Source organism: Scomber scombrus, chromosome 16 (assembly GCF_963691925.1).
Source record: "Scomber scombrus chromosome 16, fScoSco1.1, whole genome shotgun sequence".
Lineage (NCBI taxonomy): Eukaryota > Metazoa > Chordata > Actinopteri > Scombriformes > Scombridae > Scomber > Scomber scombrus.
In genome coordinates this window covers 17,412,273-17,437,895 of record NC_084985.1, presented here as the reverse complement: position 1 = coordinate 17,437,895, position 25,623 = coordinate 17,412,273, and the positions used below count along the sequence as shown (strand labels likewise).

Below are 25,623 nucleotides of genomic sequence, written 5' to 3'. Positions count from 1 at the left end.
AGATTGAAAGAGTTTTTGGCAGATGGGCGGGAGACCTGACCTTTGTTCCAGACGGATACACATGCAAGAAACTTCGCTGTGTGACTGCTGATAATACAACAAATGCTTTGACTCAGTCATTTTCTCTGCTGCTGTATTTTTATAGGCAAATTTTATTTTTGTCGGGGTAAATTTTATATTTCCAACAAACCAACAAAATCTGAATTTTAGATATGTAATTATCTGTGAAACTTAGGACAGGTTAATGTGTCAGGAACCACTGGAAACTAGCCTACAGCTATCCAGTTTTCAATTAATCTTTTCATTATTTTTCCAATTAACTATTATCATTAACAAATTACTTAGATGATTAATCAACTATCGAAATTGGAGCTGTTTAATTTTCTGTTCTTCAGCTTGATTAATTAAATAAATGTTTCAGCTCTACTCCATATCCCAAAACTATTTTCCTGTTCTGATGACTTCAAATTAATTTTTTTGTGTTATTAGTTCAAAAGAGAGAAGAATTCAAAATAATTTACATTGACATAAAACACAAAAGAGGCAGCAAGTCTTTACATTTAGGAGGCTAACACTAGCAAATATTTGGCATTTGTTCATGATAAATAAACATAAATAAAATCATCAAAATCATTGGCAGTTAATTGGCAATAGCTAATAGCCTAATCATAAGTGTGACTTCCCTGACAGTCCTCAACAGACTATTGTCCTGTTTTATATCATATAAGCTTCAAACTTAAGATATTAGTGCAATGGGAACTGATAAGGAAAATATATTTGAGGCAAGGCTTTTTTTAAATTATTAAGTAGCATTATAGTTACATAGTTTCTAACTGATCTCCGTTATTTTACTCAATTACACTATGGTTCTGTTAACTCTTTTTATTTCCTTTTTTTAACTATGACTCTTATCCTGTGACACCAGTGTGCAGACGAGAGAGGACACACACACACACACACACACACACACACACACACACACACACACACACACACACACACACACACACACACACACACACACACACACACACACACACACACACACCTCCCTTTCCCGTTCGCCCAACCCCCAACAACACAGAAGTCACCGCCCTTCCCTCTCGCTCTCACACCAACATGACTACCAACAGCCGCCGCTCCACCCCGACCGACAGCACCGGAGCATCATGGGAAACGTAGTCCCAGTTGCCCAATCCAGTTCGAGAAGGCGAGGCCTCACCAAAATACAACTCCCATCTCGACCCTCGCACGCCGAGTCCCGTCGTCCAATCTGAATATGTGGGAGGAGCGCGTCCGCCCACAAAAGCCACAGCTATCTCCCCGTATCTCCCCTTTAAAAAAAATCAATTGTGCACGAAAAAAAAGGGAAATAGGCGTAAAATACAAACACTGGTGACGGTTTGTTTTCGGTGCACGACGGACGGCGACGAGGTGTCCCCGCGTCGTACAGCAAGAGAAACGGCGGCGACAGGCAGAGCAGAGAAGAGGGTGTTGTCCTGATGCTTAAATGGAAGTGGGTGGGCCTCTACGGTCACACACCGCCAACTTCTCTCTGGATATCACTCTGACAAGCGCTAATTTGCTCGTTTATGGACTGTCTATCCGGTAAAAGAGACGTACGACGGGGCTGCGAGGGGGCCGACGGGCCGGGGACGGTCACTGTGTTCTCAGTTATTTCCGTTATTTGGGGCTGCTTGATTGTGCCTGCGCTTGGCACCGCCCTTCCTGGCCGGTGGGTGGTTTCGTGAAACGGGCAGATCCGCCACGGCCCAGCGCCGAACATATAGGCCGTCCTCCGCCTCTGTACCCGGCCGGCCTTCCACCGTGAACTACACCCTCTCCCTCTTAGTATATTAATGCGTTATGAGTGGTAGGTACACTCCCCCCCTCTCCGTCTCCACCCCTCTTTTCCCACTCTCTCCCTCCGTCTGACAGATAGGAGGCTCCAAGCCTCTTTGATATTGATGATGAGGTTACTGGTTTTCTTCTCTGCCTTTATTGATCACCTTTGTTTTTGCTATATCTGCCACATTTTTTTTATTCACGCCTCTCTGTTCCTACATGACTGTGCCTTATCCTGGGACTTTGCACTACTCAGAAGTACTCACATGTGATGATGATATTATATCAGGGAAATATTCTTGACATGTTGTTCTCTTTTTCACAGACTCGAAGAAGGAATCATCTGGATCAGAAGGAGGGAAAGCATCTAAAAAGGGGAAGAGCTCTGGATCACAGGTACTAAAATAAATAAGAGTTCATTATAGTTCATTACTTTTTGCTTTGCCTGGAGGCCAAAAATGTACTCCCCTCCCTCCCAGCCAGCCAGCCAGACACCTCTGGGGGCGTTTCTCTGGTGAATTCCACTTCCTGCTTCTGTGAAGCCCTGCTGAGAGCCAGCCCAGAGCCTCATGAATAGGTTTACACGGTTGTCACATTTCAACCACTGTACTTTGAATTGTCTGTTTGAATTAAGGTCAAAATGATTTAATTCAGCCTATGGGTTTATCCTAAAGACCTGCAGCATTGGTATGTGGTTCTGCAGCACTTGAACTTCTATTTTCAACTGTTTTTCATAGGATGTATATATGTTGGAGAATATTTTCTGCCAGGCAGTTATTCTTGAGTGTATCTTTTGTTGTTAAATGTGTATGACAAGCGATGCTGCTATGTTATTTTTCATGCTACTGTATTTGTTACAACATCTAGGCTGTTTCCATGCAGTGTTGAGAGGTGTATAGCATTAAAAATTTGCTTGCGACCTAGTTCCTTTGAAAGGGAGGAGAGAGAGAAGGCGGCATTTTCCTCCAGTGTTCTGAGAAAAGAGAAATGTGGTTCTCACACGCCCACCCACTCGCTTCCTGTAATACCGCCCACTTCCACTGACAGCTCTCTCTCTTTCTCTCAGCTTTTTGTGTTTCTGTCTCTCTACACCATCTTTTTCCCCCACCCATTGCTCTTTTTCTCTTCCTTGTTTCAAGTTGTTCCTCTTATATGTAGGTATGGGTGAGAGTTTGTGCATAATAATACCTGCCTATCCTCTCCCTTTAGCTTTGTTTACTTACATGTTGTACTTTCTTGTTTGTGTGTGTGTATATGAGCTCCCTATGTGTGTTTCTGTAACTCCTTCCCCTCCTTTCTTCGTCACTACATTTTAACCATCTCTCTCTCTTTCTTTCTGTCCCTCCCTTCCATCCCTCCTAAAACCCCTGTCCTACCCCGTCTCCTCCAGGATTCCTCTCAGCCCTCTCCGTTGGCTCTGCTAGCGGCCACCTGCAGTAAGATCGGAGGGCAGGGGGGAGTGGAAGGGGCCCAGGCCCAGCAGATCCAGGTCCAGGCTGGGCAGATCCAGCTGCAGGCCGGTCAGCTCCAGGGTCAGATAGTGGTGGACACAGCTGGGGGCCAGGCCCTGGTACCCCAGCAGCTGGAACTGGTCCCAGCTCAGTTCACGGGGAACGGTTGGCAGATCATTACAGCAGGGCCTACTATGGCCAAGGAGAACACCAATCAGCCTGTTGCTGTGACGGTGGCCACCACCTTGGCTAATGACAGCTCACCTGGCGGACGCAAGGTGAAGGAAGTGTGGGAGGCAGTGGGTTTGAGCCAATGTTTTGTTTTTGTTTAGTTTGTTGTTGGTATTGTCCGTCAGTGTTTCTCCGCTAACTGTAACACTGCTCTTTTCTTGTTGGGCAGGTGAAAGCAATTGGTGGGATCAACAGCAGTGCAGCTAATCAGCATCAGCAGCATCAGCATCAGCATCAGCAGCATCAGCAGCAGCAGCAGTTCCAAATAATCCAGGTTCAGAACCTGCCCAATGCTGGGGGCGGGGTCCAGTATCAGGTCATCCCTCACCTGCAGACTGCAGATGGACAGCAGATCCATATCAGCCCAGCTCAGACAGCCTCCATTGGGGCTCTACAGGAGCATGTTCAGCTCATCCAGACCCAGAGTCCAGGCCAGACCCAGGCCATTCTCCAGCCAGCCAACCAACAGACCATCCTGACAAGTACAGCCAATCAGACGGTTCCGTTACAGATCCGCCCTGCCCAGTCTTTCCCACTGCAGCTGCAGACTCTACAGAGCTCCCAGACTCCTGTTATGACCACGGTACCCATAAACCTCGGTGGCATGACCCTGGCTTTGCCTGTGATCAATAATGTTGGAGGGGGCGGGGCCGTGCAGCTTATCCAATCCGCAGATGGCACGTTCTCTGTTGCCAATGGCAACCAGCTGGTAACAACAGCAGTGTCCGGGGCGGCTCCTGCTGCAGTATCAACTGGATCGACAATGGCAGTAGCCGAAGGTGACAGCGTATCTGATGGGACACAAGTGGTTTCTGCTGGATCTGAGAGTGGAACAGCTGACACCCAAATACAGACCAGTGAGGCAGACTCACAAAGCCAGAACCAGGCCAATGGGCTGCAGAACCAGACAGATACAGCAGGAACAATTCAGCAGGTGATCGTGGGCCAGGTGGGGCACCAGTTGGTGCAGCAGATCCAGCTGCAGCCACAGTCTCAGAGTCAGGGTCATGCTCAGGGCCAGCAGCAACCTCAGCACATTCAGACCCTCCAGCTTGCCCCAGGACAAACCCTGCAGCCCATCCAGGCCTTCCAAAACCCAGCCCAGGTCCTTATTCGCACCCCGACTCTGTCTCCTTCTGGGCAGATCACCTGGCAGACACTGCAGCTGCCCGGTGGAGTCTCCCTGCAGGGCGGCCTGGGGACAGCCATGCCACAGCAGTTGACACTGGCCCCTATGGCCGGTGGGACAACAGTGGGGAGTGGAGGGCTGGTCTCCTTAAGTGGAGCTCCCCTAACGCTGAGTGCAGCTCAGATCAACCCGGGGTCTGGGGTACAGACGGTCAGCATTGCAGGGCTGGGCAGCACCGGGGTTCAGGTGCAGGGTGTGCCCCTCACCATTACTGGTCTACAGGGTAAGAGCACACTAACAGCAGCTGTGTGAATTTGTAGTGACTCATCCGTTACTGAACCCTTCATTAATAGAAACAACAATGTGGTTAAGGCAGTGTGGTTTGGCAATGTGTAAATTATTAGTTTATTTTGAGAACATTAAGCTCGTATGATTTTCCTGTACCAGCCTTACAATCTAGTACTGTGTGACACGCAACTACGTACATTTATCATTTAGTATTTAACTGTACCAGGATGTCTTGCTGGCTCAGTCAAATTATGTCTCTGACACTGTGCTCAAGGCTGTTTTGTATGTTGCTCTTTCAGCTTTCTCTATATACAACTCTTGTTTTTGAAAAGGTAACAGATTTTGGCTTTTTCAATCACCTTTCAGGTCAACCACAGGGTCAGGATGGGGTCAAAGCTCCTGTGACGGTCACTGTGGGCAACGTGGCATCGGGTTCAGCAATGAGCCCAGACCAGCTGGGATCCGTTCAGAGTTCTTCAGACCTGGAGGGACAGCCCAGCAAGAGGCTTCGTCGTGTCGCCTGCTCTTGTCCGAACTGCAGGGATGGAGAAGGAAGGTATGAATACATTAGAAACACAGAGCAACATGCACAGATGCAGTAGGAGAAATTGTGGTTAAACATCTTATCATTTAAAAAACAACAGGTTCTTGAGATAATCGAAATATTATAATTTAAAATTGAATTAAAATATATTTCTAGACAAATTACTTATCAATTTTAACATGCATAATCGATTTAGTTAAATTATGCACTAAGCAACAACTTGATGCAGAAATATTTAAATATAGTGCATTACTCAGTAATTCACAAGAAAAATGGCTTTTGGACATCAAAAGGTTTCTGTGATTTTATACTGGAGTCTTTTCTCGCTTAACCCACCTACAGTACTAATTTGACCCCAGAGCAGCTCTGTAACAGTGAGTAATTAATTTGACTTTATTTGTTCCACGTGGATTTACAGCTATGTGTGTTGAGGTTCATGATTTATAAACTGTATGATTATCCCATAATTATCGATGACTGTCATGTCATCATGGGACAACTGGTTTGACAGATGGACAGAAAACAGTGCAGCTTGTGCCTAAATTTAGACATCCTACCACTCAGCACTTCACTTAAAATATATTCAGTTTTGTTAGAATTATCAGTGAATCTGTTTTGTTTTTTAGTGTGCAAATCCACAATTATTTAGCAAAACTTTCTTTCTGTGTAAATGAATTATGGTCACCAACAATTTTCTGTTTATAATACTTTTTATCAAAGACTGTGATGCCTAAAATATAGCTTCAAAAAAATAAAACTTCTGGACACAGTGCATTGTGTGCTGAAAACATTTACTACACACACACACACACACACCTGACACAAGTGTGTGTTGTAGGAACAGCGGGGACCCCACAAAGAAAAAGCAGCACATCTGCCACATGGAAGGCTGCGGGAAGGTGTATGGCAAGACGTCGCACCTGCGGGCCCACCTGCGCTGGCACACCGGGGAGAGGCCGTTTGTGTGTAACTGGATCTTTTGCGGCAAGAGGTTCACCCGGAGCGACGAGCTGCAGAGACACCGGAGAACACACACAGGTAGGAAAAACACATACACGGATGTAGACTGGTGATGTAGGTCACCCTGTATTTTCAGCGTAGGTTAAGATCTCATATAGTGTATTAATCTATGCCATTGAAGTCCATTGTTGTCCAAGAATTATTAAAAACACATCGGTGCACTTTTTCCCTCTTTGCTAAAAACTATAGTGCCCAGCTGGAAATTATTCAGAAAGAAGAAGTATTTATTACAGTATTACACTGTATATATAACGTATATATATTTGGGACCTATTTTTTAAGACCCTAACCCTAACCCATCTTGAGTAACAATAACAAAAATATAGAACACCTCCTGTGGTTTATTTCAAAGTCATCATGACTACTTGTGGCTCTCTTCTTCTTTGGGTCATTTTCTGTCTCCTTCCCTATAGGAGAGAAGCGTTTCGAGTGTCCTGAATGCTCCAAGCGCTTCATGCGCAGCGACCACCTCTCCAAGCACATCAAGACCCACCAGAACAAGAAGGGCGGAGCAGCGGTGGCAATCATCACCACTGAAGACATGGAGGAAGATGCCGCCGAAGGCCTGGGCGCTTCTCCTCAAATTGTTGCTGTGGCAACCCTCTCACGTGACTCTGACCCTGCCACGCCCACCACCTCTAATCACCTGGAGGAAGAGGAGGAGTTTGAATAGGCAACGGCTTCCTGTTTTTTTGGAGGTCTTTGCAGGGACTGTATGGGTGGCTGCTTATTATTTTCTTTTTAATATTCCATAATTTTAAAAATGTTGTTCTCTCATGAAAAGGGACTCAAGAGTCGAGATCATGCAATGAACAGAAACCTAAAAATATAAACATCACAATCTAAAAAGAACTAACACATATAATAACTAAAATGTAGTCTAAGCGTGTGAAAGATTAGTTTGGCATTTATAAATGAATCTATAATAATTCCATGCGCAGTGGGGAAAGGAATGTAAGTAGTTTCTAGATTAGCACAAGACAGGGGGACCTGCTGAATCTCAAACCATCCAATATCGAGAGACATTTTTCTAATCGCAACAGAATCAATCTATCTCTATGCACAACGTTGTGTTCCTGTTTCATACCTGTCCGACAGAGCTGAGGGTCAATCATGGTACAGGACTGTTGCAGAGCAGTGATAGAGCAGAGGTAATGTTGGGATGGTGTGTGTGTGTTTGTGTATAGAGACAGAATGCAATTAAGTCCTACTCAACCCGAAGGGGAAAACAATTCATCGCTCTCTGCTGACTTTGTATTGAGTGAAGGTGCCTCCTTGTCACCAATGGCTAAAAGCTGCTGTGTGGTGGGATGCACAAACAGCAGGGTAAAGAGCCCATAGCTAAGTTTTTATAAGCTACCTAACCGAAAAACTGAACCCTTAAGAAGACAAAAGCGGATAATGTTACAGGGCTGTGTGCCGTGCAGTGGTAGAGACAGACCTGACCTAAGCTGCACAGACAGCCTGCAGCTCAAAAACTTCACACATATACCTGGACAGGCTGCTAGTCACAGAGAACACACATGATATTAAAAACAGAACAGCTGTTTAATTGAAAGATATGCAGTGTTTGTAATAGACATTTAAACCACAGAATAGCTAACCTGCATTCAGCTGACGTGCTAGCTGGATAAAGAGCCCACATGGGAAATGATTGCATGTCTGTGCATCAAATTTCTCTGGTTTGTTTAAAAACTGTAGTGGCCATATCAGCTGTGAGAAGTGTCATGCCAGCCTGTTATATGATGGAGTTTGTTATACAGTTGTGCTCTCTACTGTGGATGTGATGTCAGCCCTTGCATTTAGGTATAACATTATAGCATATACAAAGTAATGGGTTTCAGTATATGCTATAAACTACTGTTTCCTCTCTGGTAGACATAGGGTGCTAAAGTAATGCTTTGACATGCTGAAATCTAATGTTTTTAGCTAGCTACAGGCACTTAAGTTAACATTTCACCCCTTAGTTGCATACTATGGCACTGTTTGTTTTTCCCTCCGGTGGGCATAGTTTTAAGATTATAACGCATTGCGCTCTGTCTCTATGCAAATATGTGAACTGTTTGAGTGAGTGTACATTTATATTCCCATGCTGTCGTGAAGAGGATCTACTTAATTTGAGTTTTATTCATGGTTCAGGTTTAGTCTTCGGATCAGATTCAGGTGTTGATCCTTTTGTGACCAGTCAACGGATAAACTGTTATTGAAGAAGAGAGGGGATAATTCTTTAGAAAAAAAAAAAAGAAAAAAAAAACAGAGAGAGGAGTAGACAAAAAGCACATATAAAAAGATTTATAAATAATGCATTCCTATTGAGGCGCAGTGGCCACTAGAAAAAAAAAAGACGGTTTCTATAGAGAAAAACAATCTAGCTTTCTACAACTTTGTTCGTGTGGTGAAAGCAATACTATAATGACAATCCTAGTGAAACCATGTTTACATTGTCAGGGGAAGTTTTCGGTTAATAAAAACAAGCCAGTTCGCTCCAAGATTGGGGGGAAAACATCTGAAAGCAGTGCTGTTGTCTGAACAAACCCTTAACTTTGCAAAAACCTCAGAGTGATTTCAACACAGCTGCAGTTTGTTTGTTAATTCCCTGCAGTCTATTGGATGCGAGTTTGTTATTTGAGTTTGTTTGATTTCCATCAGATGGTATCTGGTAGGTATAACGATGGTTTGGTCAGATAGCAGCACGGTCACCGATGTTTGCTTTTTGATTTCTGTGCTCTGGTGATGAACCCTCTCCACCCCGCCTCTAACCTGCTATGTGACCCGATGTACCACAATTGCCTTAACACAAGCTGTTGTACAGAGGGAACTACAGAGGGAGGTGGGTGGAGACAGAGGGCAGCTCTCTTGTAATATTAGGGGGTGAATAGAGAGCAGACCACAGCATAGAGAGGTAAAGTGGGTTAAAGAGACAGGGTGGTAAAAGCTGTGGGTGGGAGTGGGTCGGGCTATTTAGCTGTGTGGATATGAGATGTTTTCTGGTGGTGTTGCTCTGTGTTAGTTCAGTGCGTACATTATTTTAAAATTTAAAAATATTTTTATTTTATAGAAAAAAAAGTCCCCTCCCAGTATGTTAACACACAGGAACCCCACTGTGTAAAGCTAATTTATTTTCCTTGATTTGTAATATTTGCCTTTTGCTGGACTTGTATTTGTGTGCGTTGATTCTGAGGTTGTGTACAGCATGTTTCAGTTCTTTGCCGTAGTGCTGCTTCTCTCTTCTTTACTCTGTGCTTCTGTTTTCTTTTTCTACGTCTGGCCATTGCTGTTCAATTTCTTTTTCTTCTTCTCTTTGCGCCATAATGTGTTCTTTTTTTTGGAGATAATAAATAAAACAAGAAGCAAGCAAAAAAAAAGTTAAAATTGTTTAAAGTTGAAAAAGGTTGATACCAAACAAATTTAGATGTTTTTGGTAATATTTTGTGTGACAGCCAACTTTTTTTTCTTTGATATTTTGTAGTGACATCTCATTTGTAAATCTTTTTCTAAAAGATGTTTGTTTGTCTCCATGACATTTGATAATGGGTTTTTGCCAGGTTAGCCTCAAAGGCTCCAGTTTATTGATATTTTTAAAACTGGTTTGTACAAACGTGTTATGTCAATAAAAAAAAAAATTTAAAAAAAGGCCAACTTCAAGAAGAAAAGATGCTTTGCCTGCATAACACTTGAGAATAAAGTGATTTAAAACTGTCAACTTTCCTTCTGATGCTCTGGTATTTGTGTGTTTTAAGAAGCTACTTGTAGATAAGATATTACAGTCTCACCTCTGTAACAGCATGTCATGAAGACAGAAAACAGAGTGAGCCTCACTTTCATTCCAGCATCATGCTCCTCTCCTGTCGATCGAAGATATCGACGAGCACTAAAGCCTGATAGAAAATGCAATCACAGAGAAACACAAAAGAGCCCCTAATGATCTTTGATCTCTACACGTGCTACACTCTGACGTCAACACACACACACACACACACACACACAGTTACTATAACTCCTCCAGCCCTGTATTGCTTGGTAATTGCTTGGCTGTGTTATGACAGCAGTGATGATGGAGTATCTGCACTCTTGGGGAAACAATTACCGCTTCTAGCTCACAGTTTATGCTGGTGATAAATGAATAGAGGCTGCGTGTATTGAATCTGTGACCATTTAGTTAGGGGACAACCTGTTTACCACTCGGAAAAAGATGCCTGCTGATGGTCGCCATCTTGACACTTATTTGTACTTTGACTGTACATAGTCCACAAAGTCTACCAGGTGTAACTCACCTGCAATCAAAGTGGGACTTCTGGGTTCATCGGCAGGTCACTCTGATAGTCAGTTCACAAAAAGCATCATGTAGCAGGCAGTTCACACTTACCTCTGACAAGTCACTCCTTTGAAGCACTTCAAAAAAATACCCTAAATCTAAACCCTCAGGTGGAGTTTTGAAGGTAAAATGTTGTTGAATATAGTGAACTCTCAATGTATCAGAACAAGGACAGAGTTTAGATATTTTAACACCATTATTCTCATCACTTTGGATGTTCAATTGATACATTGATGGGATTTTGACCAAAAATGTAAACAACTTAATACCTGGACGAAAACTGTGTTCATCACTGAGTCAAAACCTTTTACTTTTAATTCAATCTTCAGTCTTAAGTGTGCACTGCAAGACTGATAAACACATCACACAGACAAGACAGATAACAGTGATTAGATAAAAGCTCCACAAGACAGTTGCTAACTTCGCTGCATGCCAATGATGCCTTATGAGGATCCAGTGACCTCAGGTTGATCTCTGACTTTGACGTGAACCTTGCCCTCCAGTTCAGGTACCCGGCCATTACATAAAAATCAGCTGACCGGCTCCCTCGCCGCCTCAGGAGCAAACGGCTGACCTCGACCTGACCCCACTCACCTGGGGAAATGACACCAGATCCACAATATCTACACACACACACAAACAGAACCCCCACCACACACACACACACACCTACTCAGCCTCGCCTGCAGCACCCCTTCAGCCAACATTGATTCCCTGAATGTACAATGATTTTCTTCCTTAAAAAAGGCATTGTCCCTGTAGTGCATTGCTGACATCTGTAAAAAGCTGAAACAAGCAAATAGACGAAAGACTGCATGAAAATATTTTTTAAAAACCCATGGTAAATCATTTAGATAACACCAGTCTTTATTAGAGTTTACAGTAGACTGACAAGAATGCTGTGAAGTTACTCAGTTTTAGAAAAGTAGCTGGTATACAAAGCTTCTTTTGCATCCATAACACAGAAAATAACCAACCACTCGCTGCAATGAACACCAAGAGTTAAAATATTGCAAAGAAAATATACAGCTCAAACTTAAGCACTGGTCTTATAACAAAAAAGAACATGTCTGCATCTTATGCAGAATTACAATCAGAATATATAAAACATATTAACAGTGTATGTGCCTTATCTTAAGGTTACAAGAAAAAGAAAGTTCCTCTAGTTAGAAAGGTTGATCTAAACTTAAGAATGTGCATTAAAATGAGTTCTACAGTACTGTGCAGCACAAGAGCGGCTCCAGGTTTCAGCTATACCAGTACATTCTCCTCTCTGGGCTCTCACTTCAGCTCCCTCTGAATGCTGCAATGAAGAAAAAGCAATGCATGAGTTCTCAGTAGGGTTGAACCTTATTGTCTAGAAGACCACAAATGTAGCATGAGCAGTAAGTTTAGCAGCAGCAGTGTAGTCTGTGCGTCTACTAGGGATGTCCTGATCCGATATTTGGATCGGATCGGCCGCCGATATTAGCAAAAAAATGCATATCAATATCGGATCGGCCTGCACGGGAAAATCCCGATCCGGACTCCCGATCCAGTTTGTTTTCAAAACTCCGGTCTGTGTTTTCCAGCGCACCGATGTAGGTAATCCATTCCAGTTTTTTTCAGCTTTTCCCCCTAAATCCGGTCCGCGTTTTTCAGCACACCTAGCGACCTGTCCAGCATCCCACTATTTATTTTCTACTCAGCTTTTTTGTGTGTTTGCTTTTTTAATACAGTTTACAATATTGTTTGCACTGATGGCTTTTTAAGCCTTGGTTAACACTCTTGTTGTTCAAGAGCAGAGCACTGATGCCAATTCAGTTTGTGTGGTTAATTGACTATTTATTATTTTGTCTATTTTGTGTTTATTTAACCCTTAAGAATAAACAGGTCAGCTTCTCATTACCAACCATTGTGGATTATTCAAACTAACCTAATTAAGTTGGCTACTTGTTCTTAAGAGTAAAACCCTTTTCAACATGAGTATAACAACAAAATAAGTAAATATCTTTAATCTTTAATACATGCTTGGATCGGCCGGTATCGGTATCGGCCTATGCTAAAAGCTATAATATCGGTATCGGATCGGAAGTGCAAAAAGCTGGATCGGGACATCCCTAGCGTCTACACAGGAAGTGTTCAGGCGAAGTGTTGAACGTAGGTCACCTGTGTTTTGGAAATGCTCAGCACCCGATACACAATTACTGTGGCTTCATGTAAAAATGGAGGAAAATAGACTTGAAGATTAAATAAACTTTTCAAGTCATGGTTACGCCCGTGAGCGCAGAGCTGGTAAAAACAGCTACAAATATTAAAATGAGTATCTGTAGCGTAAGATGTGCAAGTAAAAAACATGTCTGTTACACTTGCGGTCTAGACATGGAGTTCAAACTGCTTGTTTTTTCCAAGACGAATGTCCAAAACCCAAAGACATCAATTTGCAACTATATATATATATATATATATATAAATAAAGAGAAAAGCTTGTTTCATAAATGATTTAATTAACTGATCAATTTTGGAAATTAATTGTCTGATGACCAATTTGTCAATCAACGAACCGTTTCTGCACTACTCTTTAAGACTTTAAGCTTCAAAGAGTCAAGTATCCCAACAAGGGACTACATCAGGCTGAACCCTGTAATCTTTGTGCAAGAAGAAAGTCCATTATCAAAACTGATTGAGGAATTCTTCTAATTCCATACGTAAACACATTTGTGCATGCAAGTGTTTCTTTTTCATTTCTATATTATTCTCATTATGTCAGTTTTAAGGAGATCCCAGTCTGTGACATTAACCTATACAGGGGGAAAGGGGGTGATGTTACCTCTTTAGATACTCATGAACATTGTCGTGGCCGTTGTAGCGGGCCAATCCCACCAAGATGCCGGTAGCACAGCGACCCTCCTTTTTTCTACACAGGCTGCAGTTACACATGTCTCGGCAGATGGGACATGACCATTCCTAGAAAAAGAAAACGCACAAGTGAATCCAATTTCTTGGTGTGTTCAGATATATTGATTCTTAAGGTTTCTTTTGACTATTGTGTTCCGTTTATTATTTCCCCCCAAAACACCAAACCCTGGAAATGTTAACCAGATTACAATTACAGTTCCAATAAACACACACACACACACACACACACACACACACACACACACACACACACACACACACACACACACACACACACACACACACACACACACACACACACACACACACACACACACACACACACACACACACACACACGGTTGACGTTTGTCGTTTACAATCAATTATGTTGATAACTATCAGATTACCATGAAATTTGCTACAGTTTTTCAGGTTCACTAAAGGATCAATTCTAGTGATTTAATTGATCCTCTGACTTTTCCTATAATGTAAACAGTAAGTCAAAAATGTATTTATGACCTGATGGATTATCATCTTTTTTATTTATTTTTTACAGACATTCATAGTTCCCAGAACATTTTTTTTTGCAGTGTCTTTTACTCTACTGCCACCATGAGGTTGAAATAGTGTTGTTTGGTATGGACATTCATTGTCACCAAAGAATGCAGTGTAGCTTCGTCACCTGACCCTTCAAACTAGGACCGATATCAGGTCAAAATGTGTGATTGTCCAATACTTTTAGACTAAATACCAGCAAGCTAGTGAAACAATTAGCTCTAACTGTACTTTGTGTTTAGTGCTAGTGCAAATGTTAGCATGCTAATGTGCTAAACTAAGTTGGTATACTAAACACATTGCAGACTGTTCTTGGTAAAAAAAAGTCATATTTTTCCATTTACAGTCTTGTGTTTGGAAAATGAGCAACAACACAATCCACAAACATTACAGTATTATTTTGTTGTGTGAAATCAAGATGAACACCCATTGTTTGTGTGTGTGTGTGTGTGGGGGGGGGGGGGGTATTTTGTGTCAGTAAGATAGTAAAACAAAGTATTAAAAAAAATCTAAATGTGGAGACAAAAAACTTTGAAGTTTGTTAATATTGTCTTTGGTGGCCTTTTACCCCTATTCTGAATCGTAGTTGTTACAACCCGACCTGTCTTATTTCCTTTTAGATATTTGCTTTTAACCGTCCCCTCTGTAGCTTTTTGTATTTAATGACAAGTCCCAAAAATAAATGAAGATAAACTGCATGTCTTTTCAATTTTTTTTTAGCAGTTACTTGCAATATTCACTATTTAACTACTTCAGTTTTGACAGACTGTCTCTTTCTTTCTTTTCTAGTCTCTATTCAGTCTCAGACCTCATATTCATTTCAACTTTACCAAATCCACAGTGAGAGAATTAGAAAATTAAATGTTTAACATGTGTGTTAGTACTGACCGGGTCAAGCAGCACTGTGCGTACATCCTCTCCGTAGCGGTTCTTCAGACACGGCCCACAGAACTGACCTTTGCCCCCTGAACAGAAACCACTGCGACACACTGTCTTGGTGTCCAGAGTTTTCTGTCGGCACTGGTGACAGGAGCTTCCCTGATTGAAAAACACACACACACACACACTCATAATGAAGAAAACCACCACCCCAGCAAACCTGATTTTAAATCATAGTACGAACAACACTGAATGGACAAACGCTTGTTGTGACTCACATTCTCTTTGTCCCAGATCTTGTCTTTGCTGCGGTGCGCTATGTTGTCCAGATCTTCTTTGGTGATCTCGTCGACTGATTTCACCTCATATTGGCTCCTCCTGGAACTGTGGCTCTTCCTCTTCTTCCGCTTCTCACCAACATGTTCCTCATCCACCTGTCCAATCACAGCAGACAGACTTTAAGCACAACTGAGAAAGCAGGACCAGGTCACTGTTACGTAGCTAATATATATTTTAGTTTAAATATGAAATTAGAATTGAGCAAAATTAGTTTTGTTTATTGTTAGTGAACAAATTTCTTCACTACAGATGTTAAACCTGCAAGAACTGATTTTTGGCCACTTTGGGACAGCAAAGCATATAAACTCAACATTAACATACTATAAACTTCTAAAAGTTGATATGGTGAACTTGTGAGCGCAGTTGCCTGTACAGCAGCTTAACAGTGACATTTGCACGAATTTGGAGTCGTCAGATAGTGTACTGTTGGTGTTAGAGCTTTTTCACTGCCTGTTGCTGCTTGGAAGAAAGATGATGGGAGTACTGAAAGTGAACCAAAACAGTAAAGCTTTGGGCTGTAAAAAAACAAAGACATTAGCTGAAAAGCTCTGCGGAGCTGAAGGGAACTGCAGTTGGGTGATGATTCTCTGATTTGTCATTACAAGCAATCCCATGCCCCCAACAAGTAGTCATGTGATCAATCATTCAGATAAAAATATTGACATCTGGCTAAAATGAAAACCATTGTCAATGTATGTAAGACATAAAATTGGATTTGATTGTGAAACATAAATACACCAAATATAAACATTTGGTTGCCAATTTATCAATATACTATCACAGTACTGCCCTGTAACTGTACTGACAGCACTGTTGAATGATCATTTCAACATCAATTCTCAACTCAAACTTGAATATGCATGTGAGCTGTACAGCACTGCGTGGCAGCGGATGTGTTGCATGGCGTACCTCCACCAGTCTCCTGATGTCTACAGTTCCGGGGCTTCTTTGGGTGAGGGGCTCGCTCTTTTCCTCCACTGCAAAGTTCTCAGGAGGGCGGGCCTTACGGGATGGGTTCCTCCTCTCTGACCCCCTTTCTGGTTCAAATTTGCGTTTCCGTGGCGTTGTTTTGTCTGAAACGCGCTTCTTCTTCTGCATAGATAAGACAGATCAGATCAGTTAAAAAGAAAATCTCTGTAGAAAGTAGCAAACCAATCTGTTTAATCAGGTTATTCAATTAAGAGTGCTTTGTAACGGACATTGATACGACAGGATTTTTTTTTTTTAAAGAAAAAAAAAAACTGACTGGTTGTCTGACCTGCATCCACAGCTCATCTTCAACAAGTTTTTAAAGTGGCAGTTTCAAAGATCTTTTATATAAATCAAGTCAGTTAAGTCACCATCTATCACTTCATGAGGTAAGATGATAAAAGCCCTTTCATTTGCATTGTTATCAAACAGTATGATTAATACTCTATAACTAGGTGTTGGCGACAACTTTTCCGCAATGCATTCCAATCGGCAGAGCCAATGCAACAGACTTGCTCTTCATTTGCTTGTGTGTGAAGCGGCTTATCTTTTTTTTTTTTAAAGCTTACTCTTATTGGCCTTTTACTGGCAAATCTTTTATTGCAAGTACAGTAACTGTGCAGAGCCCCGTCCCTCACCACTCCTCAGAGCAGAGGAGACAAGGTAGCACCGCAAAACGCAATAGAGATTATCACACTGAGCTGAAATGAAACGAGCACACATAAATTAGGTAAACAACATAAATAACATTTTTACTGTCATTTATGATTATACTACATCCTCTCCTCTCCATTAATTCTGTTTCAACAACAGCTCCTTGTGTGTGCTGCACACACAGATGATAGTGAACCAAGTGAAGTACGGATACCTATACTCATTACGTTACTGTAAGTGCAAAGCTTTGTTAGTAAAAACCTATCAGATTTTTAAAAAATGTTTTCAGCACAAAAAAACACCTGCAATTATCACCATACGGGGCCACCAAAGAGAACAAAACAGAGATCTTTGAGACTGACTCTAACATGGGTCTGACACTTAAAAACTGTTATTAAAACAAATAAATATGACTTAGTATAACACAGCACAGTAATGACACATTAAGTTAATACCTGCAACTTCTACTTAAAAGGCATACATTTAGCTCTCCTTGATCACAAACATGCTTGAACAAAGTTGTTGCTGAGTACAAAGAAGAAATATAGTTTGCACCATAATCTGATTACTGTACACAACACAACAGTTTGATTAAGAAAGCAAACAGAAACAGAATAAAGGCCTTTGGTAAAAAACTACAGCAAGGTTATTCATCACCGCTAAATGAATGGGTACTCCCCAGCTGTGGACATGTTTAATAGTGCGTGTTATATGTGTTTGCGTGTGTACTCACTTGAGGACTTGTGGGCAGAGTCAGGTCAGCCATGCTGCTCAGATCAGCAAACAGCTTAGCCAGCTGAAAGACAACAACAGAGACGACTAATCTCATCTGACACAGGAGGGACTGAATGATGTAGATGTAAACTTCAGATTCACATTGTTATGGACAATGAGCTGAAAGAGTGAGCTCAGACTATCAATGCAGCTAGAAAGTGTATTTAGCACCACACCAAAGGTTGTTGGAGTTTTTTACCATGGCCTTATTTTCCTGGATGTTCTTGTCTCGCTTCCTTAGGCTCTGAGACAAGACATCCTCTTTGTCTTCCTCCTGCTCCTCCTCTTCTCCCTCATCCTGCTGCTTCATCCTCTGCTTGGCTCTCTGTGAACGAGGAGTTTCTTTGACTGGCTTTTTCACATTTTTCTTTTGTGGTTCCTGTTTGGGGGTAGATAGTCTTTTGATGGGAAACCTGAGGAGCAAGATTGAAATAATATCATTGTAAAATCAACATAATTAACACATTTGTCATGGAATAATAATGTGTTTACCAAGGTCCCTTCCATAGCTGTGCAAATACACCAGCACACAGCAAAAGGGTGAATCTATACCTAACATTGTTAATTTTTGAATGCAAATTAACATAACTGCTTTTTCTATGCTAACACACTTAAAGTGTATTTAGGCACAAACGCTGCTCAAAATGGGATTATATTTATGCATAATGCGTCTGTATTGCAACACACAGAACAGACTTTAACATGAGTCCAGGTATACATTTTCTAATTCACACACACACCTCAGGGCTACTAAAAGACTCCTCCTCTTTTGCGGGGGGGCCTCCTCACCATCAGAGTAAAAGCCTGTGTCGACATCACTGTCCTCCTCTGACTCTACCATCTGGAGAAGAACAGAGAAAAAAAAAAGCATTCAGGCTTGTACTTGCGTTATCACACACATTTGCATTCAATAATACAGCCATCATTGTTTGTCTCATACCTTGGTCTTCAGTCTCTTGTTATAGCATCCTCTGTCCTCTTCCTCCTCACCATCGCTGAAACCTTCAAACTCCCCTTCACTGTCTGACTTGCTGAACAGATCAGCCAGCTCAGCAGTTATAAACTTGGACTTGAAACACGCAGCCTGCAGAAAGACAGTGTTTTCATGCGTTATCATCATAACCCAGAACTACAGGTCCAAATTCAAACGATAAATATCTAGCAGACTGACTGACAACAATACACCTCCTGCACACAAGAGCATGAGTACACCATTTTCATAGGAATGTGTAAATTACAGCAGGGAGGATGCTGCAAATATAGTGACAAACAAACTCCAGACTAGAGCTGCACTTTCAGGACCATTCATTGGTGAGATCATACAAGAGCTACTATAAAATATTACAAAGCCACTGGACCATTACAGTTTTCACATTGGACACCAGAGGGAGCCATTACATCACTGGACATCCTTGGTAATGAAGTGAAAGCTGTGTAAACATTGAATAAAGTTCAGCTTTGTGGGGGCTGGCTGTCGGTTTACCTGGGTAGGTACCAAGTTAAATATAAGGTGATCTTGATTGGTTCAGACCGGTGCAATTCTCAGGGGCAGGGTGTGTGAAAATAGCAACAGTAACTGCCAAAATAAACATGTTCTTACCCAGGCTGGTGGCATACTGTCAGATAGACAGGACAAAAAAACCAAACCAAAATGACTATAAAATTTAGTGATGAATACCAAACAATGTGTATATTAATATGGTGTCAGGATTATTTTTTTTTAAAAAGTGTTTTTGTGTGAACTCTTATCTTTGGGCAGACAGCATTTCTTATTGGGGCCCAAATCTTTTTGACAAGTATGTCTGAGACTGTCTAACTCTAAAGTCACTATTTTTATAATTGATTATAATTATCCAGACTAATTCATGGACGGGGATTTAGTTTGGACCAACATAAACTCAGTGATCAAATGTAGCTGTTTCCAGCAGATGCTCGTGTTTAAGGTCAAGTCCTGTTTATTGTTTTACGATTTTGAAAAGATTAAACATGCTTTTATCTCATCCTAGCACACCAGACAGGAATCACTGGCCCCCTGTATGTTTTAGGACTCATTTAAGATTTTAATGTTTGCCTACTGCCTACGAAGCATTACATGAGTGAGCTCCAACCTCTCTGATCGAGGTTGAACTTTCAGGTGAGATCGTGCCTTTGCAGTTGCAGCCCTCAAACTCTGATACGACTTGCCTCTGCATGTTTTAATCTTAAAACACATCTTTATTTCTTGGCTTTTAACTCAGTATGAGAGTTGCCTTGTTATTTCTTAAAGTTATGTTGCTTTATTATTTTACTGTATTTTTAACTGGGCTTTGTGTTTTATCTTTTTAGGTATTTAAATTGTAAAGCACGTTTGTAGTTTTTTGACTTGACTATTTTTTAAAGAAAAAAGTGCAACATGCAAAAAAAAAAAAAAAAAAGTAATCTGCTCCAAGCTTCGTATATTTAGGGCCCGAGCGGCGACTGCAAGTCGCCTGGCGAAAGCCCTATTGAAATTGTAATGTTTATTATTATTATTATTATTAGGGCCCGAGCGGCGACTGCAAGTCGCCTGGCGAAAGCCCTATTGAAATTGTAATGTTTATTATTATTATTATTATTATTCCGACATTTCGTGCCCCAATTTCGCCCCTTTCCCAAATGCGAAAATGCTTATACTTTTGCACGGACGTCCGGCCTCATCCGAAATTCGATATTTTTGGGTGGTCGCACATGGTCGACGCAGAATGGCGGAATAGCGCCCCCTACAAAGTCCAAAAATGCCCATAGGGAATTTTGCTAACTTTGTCCTATGCTCACAACATTCGGTACACATATGTATTATACCCACATATGCAAAAAAGCCTCTTGACCTCATGACCTCAACCCAACAGGAAGTCGGCCATTTTGGTTTTGATTTTTCCCGCCTAAAATTAACTCCTCCCACAGCGTTTGCCCGATCAAGTTCAAATTAGGTACGCAACATCTCCAGACCTAGCTGAGCTTAAGTTGTGCTCTGCGCATCCGTAGGTCAAAGGGCGTGTCTGCCAGGGCTCAACTAACTTTGGCGTGCTCGCCATGTACATACGAGTGGCTCTCACGCCCACATACTTCATCCAATCAGCTTCAAACTTGCTGGACATGATGATGGCTCCGCCCTGAACGTCCCGATATATTAACTTCCCACGTAACTCATAGCGCCCCCCGGTGGTAACAGGAAGTTAACTAAGATTAATTAAAATTACATACTTTGCCCCATCAACTTCATTCAGAACCAATTGGTGAAGCTACATTATGAAGACTGTGAAGCTACGAGTAATGGCGTCCGTGTGGCGACGCGGTGACCATCAATTCCTCGCCATGAAAATACGTTTGGCATTTTGATGGCTTTATTGAACTCGTATCATCTGGACATTGGTACACAGGTCCAGGGTGCCGACCTCAACGTCTCCATTCGCTCATAGGCGATCTCACTCGTGTCGCCCCCTAGTGGAAACAGGAAGTGCCATATTTTACATCATCATTGTGCGATTTCCACAAAACTTCACATGTGTAATCACTGTCCCACCCTGAACGCAACCGCTTGTGTTTTGTTACACTCTACTGCCCCCTGGTGGATGAACCATCAACCTCTCATAACTCCTTCATGCTTTGTCCAATTCACTCCAAACTTCACATGACTGATGAGTGGCCGCCCTGAACACACCAGACCATATGTGTAACTACCTGTGACTGCCCCCTACTGGATGAACGAAACATTGCATTTTTGGCCTCCTTCCAGGTTTTTTCTCACTTTCTGCTTCACGCCACAGCCCCGCCATGCCTCAGGCCCCGTGGTGGCATGGGTGAGCGAGGGCCCGCCATCGCCGCTTGCGGCTTTAATTTAATATATTTTCCGGTTCCTTTAAGGTTAGTCCTATGATAGTAAAGTGAGTATCTTTGGGATGTGATTGAGATAAAAGGAAGCATTTAAGTTGCATCTTAGGCTTTGACAAACACTGATCGAAATTTTTCCTCTTCTGAGATTGTGTAGACTGAATGACTAATCGATAATTGATCGATCAATCAATAGTCTGATCCATGCACTGATTGATATTCCAGGTCCAACTTGTTGATACAGAAATGTTGACCTCTGACCTCTCCGGAGATGGGATGACACAGGTCGGACCCACCTCTCCAGATCCCTTGCCAAAACACTGAAGCCACACTGCTTTCACTTTGAGCATTAGATGCGAGTTCAGACATTTATCCAAAATGTAAACGGTCACTTGAGCATTGAGGCCGATCACGTGCAAACAAGCTAACTAGTATCCAGGTCAAAACAAAGACGGGCGACAAGTTATGAAAATAGTGCTCAATATACAACATTATGGCAGGATATGTAGGTCACCGAACCTAATTACTAACAGCTAGTATAGTCACTTATACCGTGAAGAAGTTATTAATGTATCGTTACAACTGAGCAGATGCGGGTCGGCCAAGACAGCAACGTTAGCTGTTAACAATAGTGCTCGTTTTGACTCATTATGAGTTTTTTTCATCATAAAAACAGACAGAGAAAAGGGAGCTACATTTTCAGACAATACTCAGTCGCTTACCTTTGATCTGAGTGTCATTTTTAGCTGCGTTTTACAGCAAAATCTCCGTCCAACGGAAAGTTTAGCTGTGTAAAAAACAAATGAGTGGATGTGGGTTTAAAAATGAGCCGCTACTGAAGTCCGATGATTGCAAAAGTAGGGGTGATGTCGTGGCTGGGATTAAGATTACACTAGTGGTTTTTACAGTTATTGTAATTTTGGGAGTCCCTTTGTGATTTTCTGAAGTCAAAATATATCCAAAAGCCTGCGTTCATTTACACATTGATTTAGTGATGGTGTTTTTCCTATGTTTAGGAGTGGTCTTTCTTCTGCGTGCCCCCCTCGCCACACTCAAAATGGTACAGTCCGTTCCTTCGCGCGAAAACTGTATATGGGCGTGGTTATCCTGTGCAGGCAGACAGGCTGCCAGTATCATTACCTTTCTGGCAATATTAATGCCCTTGACTGCATGTATTAACCATAGGTATTAACCATGATATATATCAGTGAGATATAACAGTATTAACAATTTAAGCAGACTTTCAGGTATAAGATCTGCGAGGAAGTTCTGCAGGAGAAATATTGGACCGTAGTTCTCAAACTCTCTTGATCTACAGGTAGTCAGCAGACAAAGGAGTATCAAGCGGGTATCGGTCCTTACACATTTTTTATAGTGCTTACTGTTTTTTAACTACTGATTTATGTTTTCCTAAAAAAAAAGTAATTATTTTAATTGAGTCTTAAGTATGACAATAAAGTTGTTTTTTTATGATGATACAGCCTAGTATTAGAAGCAGTGGCGGCCGGTGTTACAAATCAACTGGTTTCCACGTTAACTGGTTACCTTTGTTTATAAACGTTGGGCCTCTCTCACTGTGACTGCAGATGTTTCGATCACGGAGAGAAAACGTAGCTGACCTCGCGTATGCCTGAATGTACTTCCATAAATATCTGATGATCTCCCGCTCCACCTGGTTAATCCAAGCATGATGCTTCATGTTGTGATGTACAATTGTGGGACCCGAAATACTGGTCACCATATTCTGTATAAATGTCTAAATAAAAAGAAAGAAATAAAAAGTCACCCGACACGGGATTTGAACCGAGTGTGTCACCAACTGCAAAACCATTACAGCGTAGTGTTTAACCATTACGCCACGCAATTACACTCAGAAGTTGTCACAAGTTGATATAACAACTGTTGAAGTAAAATTGAAGTGTGCACAGCCACGATTTTCAAAACACCACAGCCAAATTAACTTGTGACCACTGTTACTGCAATGATAGCCACCTTACAGGTCCAGCTTGTTGCACCTCTGAAAAACATTTCACGATGATAAAAGATCATCGCTGGGGCGCCGCCCCCATCAAATATCTGGCCAAAATCTACTTAAACATATTAAACATAAATTAATTAGAAAATGCTAAATAATTATGAAATAAATAGTATTTGTTAGCAAGATGGTCCTGTTAGCCTCTAAGCACCTGTCATCATTCATTATAAATCGATTCCAAATGGTATTTTATTAATTTCTATATGTACTTCCTGTATGTGGGGCGCCGGACTAATGGAAGTCAATGCAAGCCCTCAAACTTTTGACAAGCATGTGACCTTAGGCTGCTCTCTCATTGGCCTGCGTCACGTTTCCCACGGGGCGCAGCTCAGTGCGCCCCGGACACGCCCACTTTTATTGGCAGCGAATTGTTGTTGTTTCATGTTTTTTAATCTACTGTGATTGGACAGTTCCGGCTGTCATTCACGCCTTCCCGTCAGCTGCTGTCACCCAAACTCCTGCTGACGGTAGGTTCAGGAGATGACGTTAAAGTGGAGCCGCGGAAATTAAAGAAGATTATTTTGTAATTTCTCTACAAAAACCTAATTTCACAAGACTTTAACTAGAAGAGAGAAAGAGGATGAAGCAGCAGCAGGTGATGGAGGAGCTGAGAGTTTCTCCTACTATGAACTGTAAAGTGTACTATGAAGTGTAAAAAACTAAAATGCATAAATGCAGGATAAGAAATGATGGAAGTAATTTTGACTATTACAGTTGATTTGGGTACATTTCATTATTAAAATAAGTTAAATAAATTATGCCTAATCACAGCAGTGTATAGTGCTTAATGCGCCATCTATTGTCATGTTTAGGTATTGCAACAACTAACAGATTACAGTGAAATCAGGACTGAAGACACAATAACTAAAATATAGGTGGTGTCTCTTTTTAAGCATATTACCTTATTGGTAACTCTGCTTTAACTGCTGGTATCTTTAAGTGATGTGAGTGAAATGGGCATTTTATCATATCTGGTTATAATTTTTTATTCCTCTCTCTGTGGGTCAGAGATACTATACTGGGACAAACCAGGGGACATTATAGTGTGTTGTGTTGTTTTTAGATTAGTTTTTCTTTCTTGTTTATATTTTTTTGCTACGGCTTATTTGACACTAACCCTAGGACCACCAACCATCAAACTGCGCCCCCCCCAAACATTTTTGTCACCAGCCGCCACTGATTAGAAGCGGTAGTCAGCGAATAGATTTCAAGTTAGGCTACTCAATTGCAAGAAATGCCAGTTCAATAGAGCTTATATACAACAATATATAGCTAAAACTGGTATGAGTACTCAGTGATGGGGAGAAAGAACACACACACAGAGAGAGAGAGAGAGAGAGAGAGAGAGAGAAAGAGAGAGAGAGAGAGAGAGAGAGAGAGAGAGACTTTTGACATCCTTTAATAAAACAGACACAGTCATTGATGAAAAAAAAGGAATTTAATCAATTGAAATTGGAATAAGGCTGTAACATAAAAAAATAAAATGTGGGGGAAGTGAAGGGATGTGAATACTTTCCGGATGCACTGTATGTGTTTAAAATATATACATAAATACTGGAAAAGCTACACCTTTTTTAAGTGTATCCCAAAGGTTAAAATGACAATATCAATGTTATGGTCTAAGCAGAGTTACCCTAACCCTTTGTTGCAGGTAAAAACTATTGGCCTTGAGGGGAGGCTGTTTGAAGTTTGTGTGATTGAAATGTCTTTATGCTATTATTTTTTTTAAAAGTAAATGCCTTTTGTTGTAACGCTGTAAATGATACATTTTGTACTGTCAAACTGTGACAAAAAAGAAGACACTTTGGCAAAGTTGTATGAATATTCCTTTAGACCAATAACTGGAGTTACATGTATGAATGTTCA

The 25,623-nt window shown here is 41.5% G+C and overlaps 2 protein-coding genes across 2 annotated transcripts; one reads left to right on the top strand and one right to left on the bottom strand.

The window, feature by feature from the left end:
- The first annotated feature begins 1,647 nt into the window (after nt 1-1,647).
- Nucleotides 1,648-10,203, top strand: sp4 (sp4 transcription factor). The gene is made up of 7 exons (XM_062436608.1): nt 1,648-1,873; nt 2,171-2,241; nt 3,236-3,574; nt 3,697-4,939; nt 5,311-5,500; nt 6,327-6,526; nt 6,922-10,203. The coding sequence occupies exons 1-7, from the start codon at nt 1,867-1,869 to the stop codon at nt 7,179-7,181; spliced, it is 2,310 nt and encodes a 769-aa protein (XP_062292592.1). The 5' UTR covers nt 1,648-1,866; the 3' UTR covers nt 7,182-10,203.
- Nucleotides 10,204-11,733: 1,530 nt separating this feature from the next.
- On the bottom strand, nt 11,734-22,519 carry cdca7b (cell division cycle associated 7b). Its single transcript, XM_062436345.1, has 10 exons — nt 22,445-22,519; nt 18,814-18,957; nt 18,614-18,714; nt 18,073-18,286; nt 17,833-17,895; nt 16,386-16,568; nt 15,416-15,571; nt 15,147-15,296; nt 13,633-13,769; nt 11,734-12,126 (listed from the first exon to the last, which is right to left on the bottom strand). Exons 1-10 carry the CDS (start codon nt 22,460-22,462, stop codon nt 12,105-12,107), a joined length of 1,188 nt encoding a protein of 395 aa, XP_062292329.1. The 5' UTR covers nt 22,463-22,519; the 3' UTR covers nt 11,734-12,104.
- Nucleotides 22,520-25,623: the final 3,104 nt, after the last annotated feature.

Bases quoted from the DNA above. Each gene is read 5' to 3' on its own strand.
- sp4 (XM_062436608.1), top strand. The intron at 3,575-3,696 runs GTGAAGGAAGTG...CTTGTTGGGCAG, and splicing joins GCTCACCTGGCGGACGCAAG to GTGAAAGCAATTGGTGGGAT. The intron at 4,940-5,310 runs GTAAGAGCACAC...ATCACCTTTCAG, and splicing joins CACCATTACTGGTCTACAGG to GTCAACCACAGGGTCAGGAT.
- cdca7b (XM_062436345.1), bottom strand. The intron at 15,572-16,385 runs GTACGCCATGCA...GTGATTGGACAG, and splicing joins ACATCAGGAGACTGGTGGAG to GTGGATGAGGAACATGTTGG. The intron at 15,297-15,415 runs GTGAGTCACAAC...TTTTTCAATCAG, and splicing joins AGATCTGGGACAAAGAGAAT to GGAAGCTCCTGTCACCAGTG.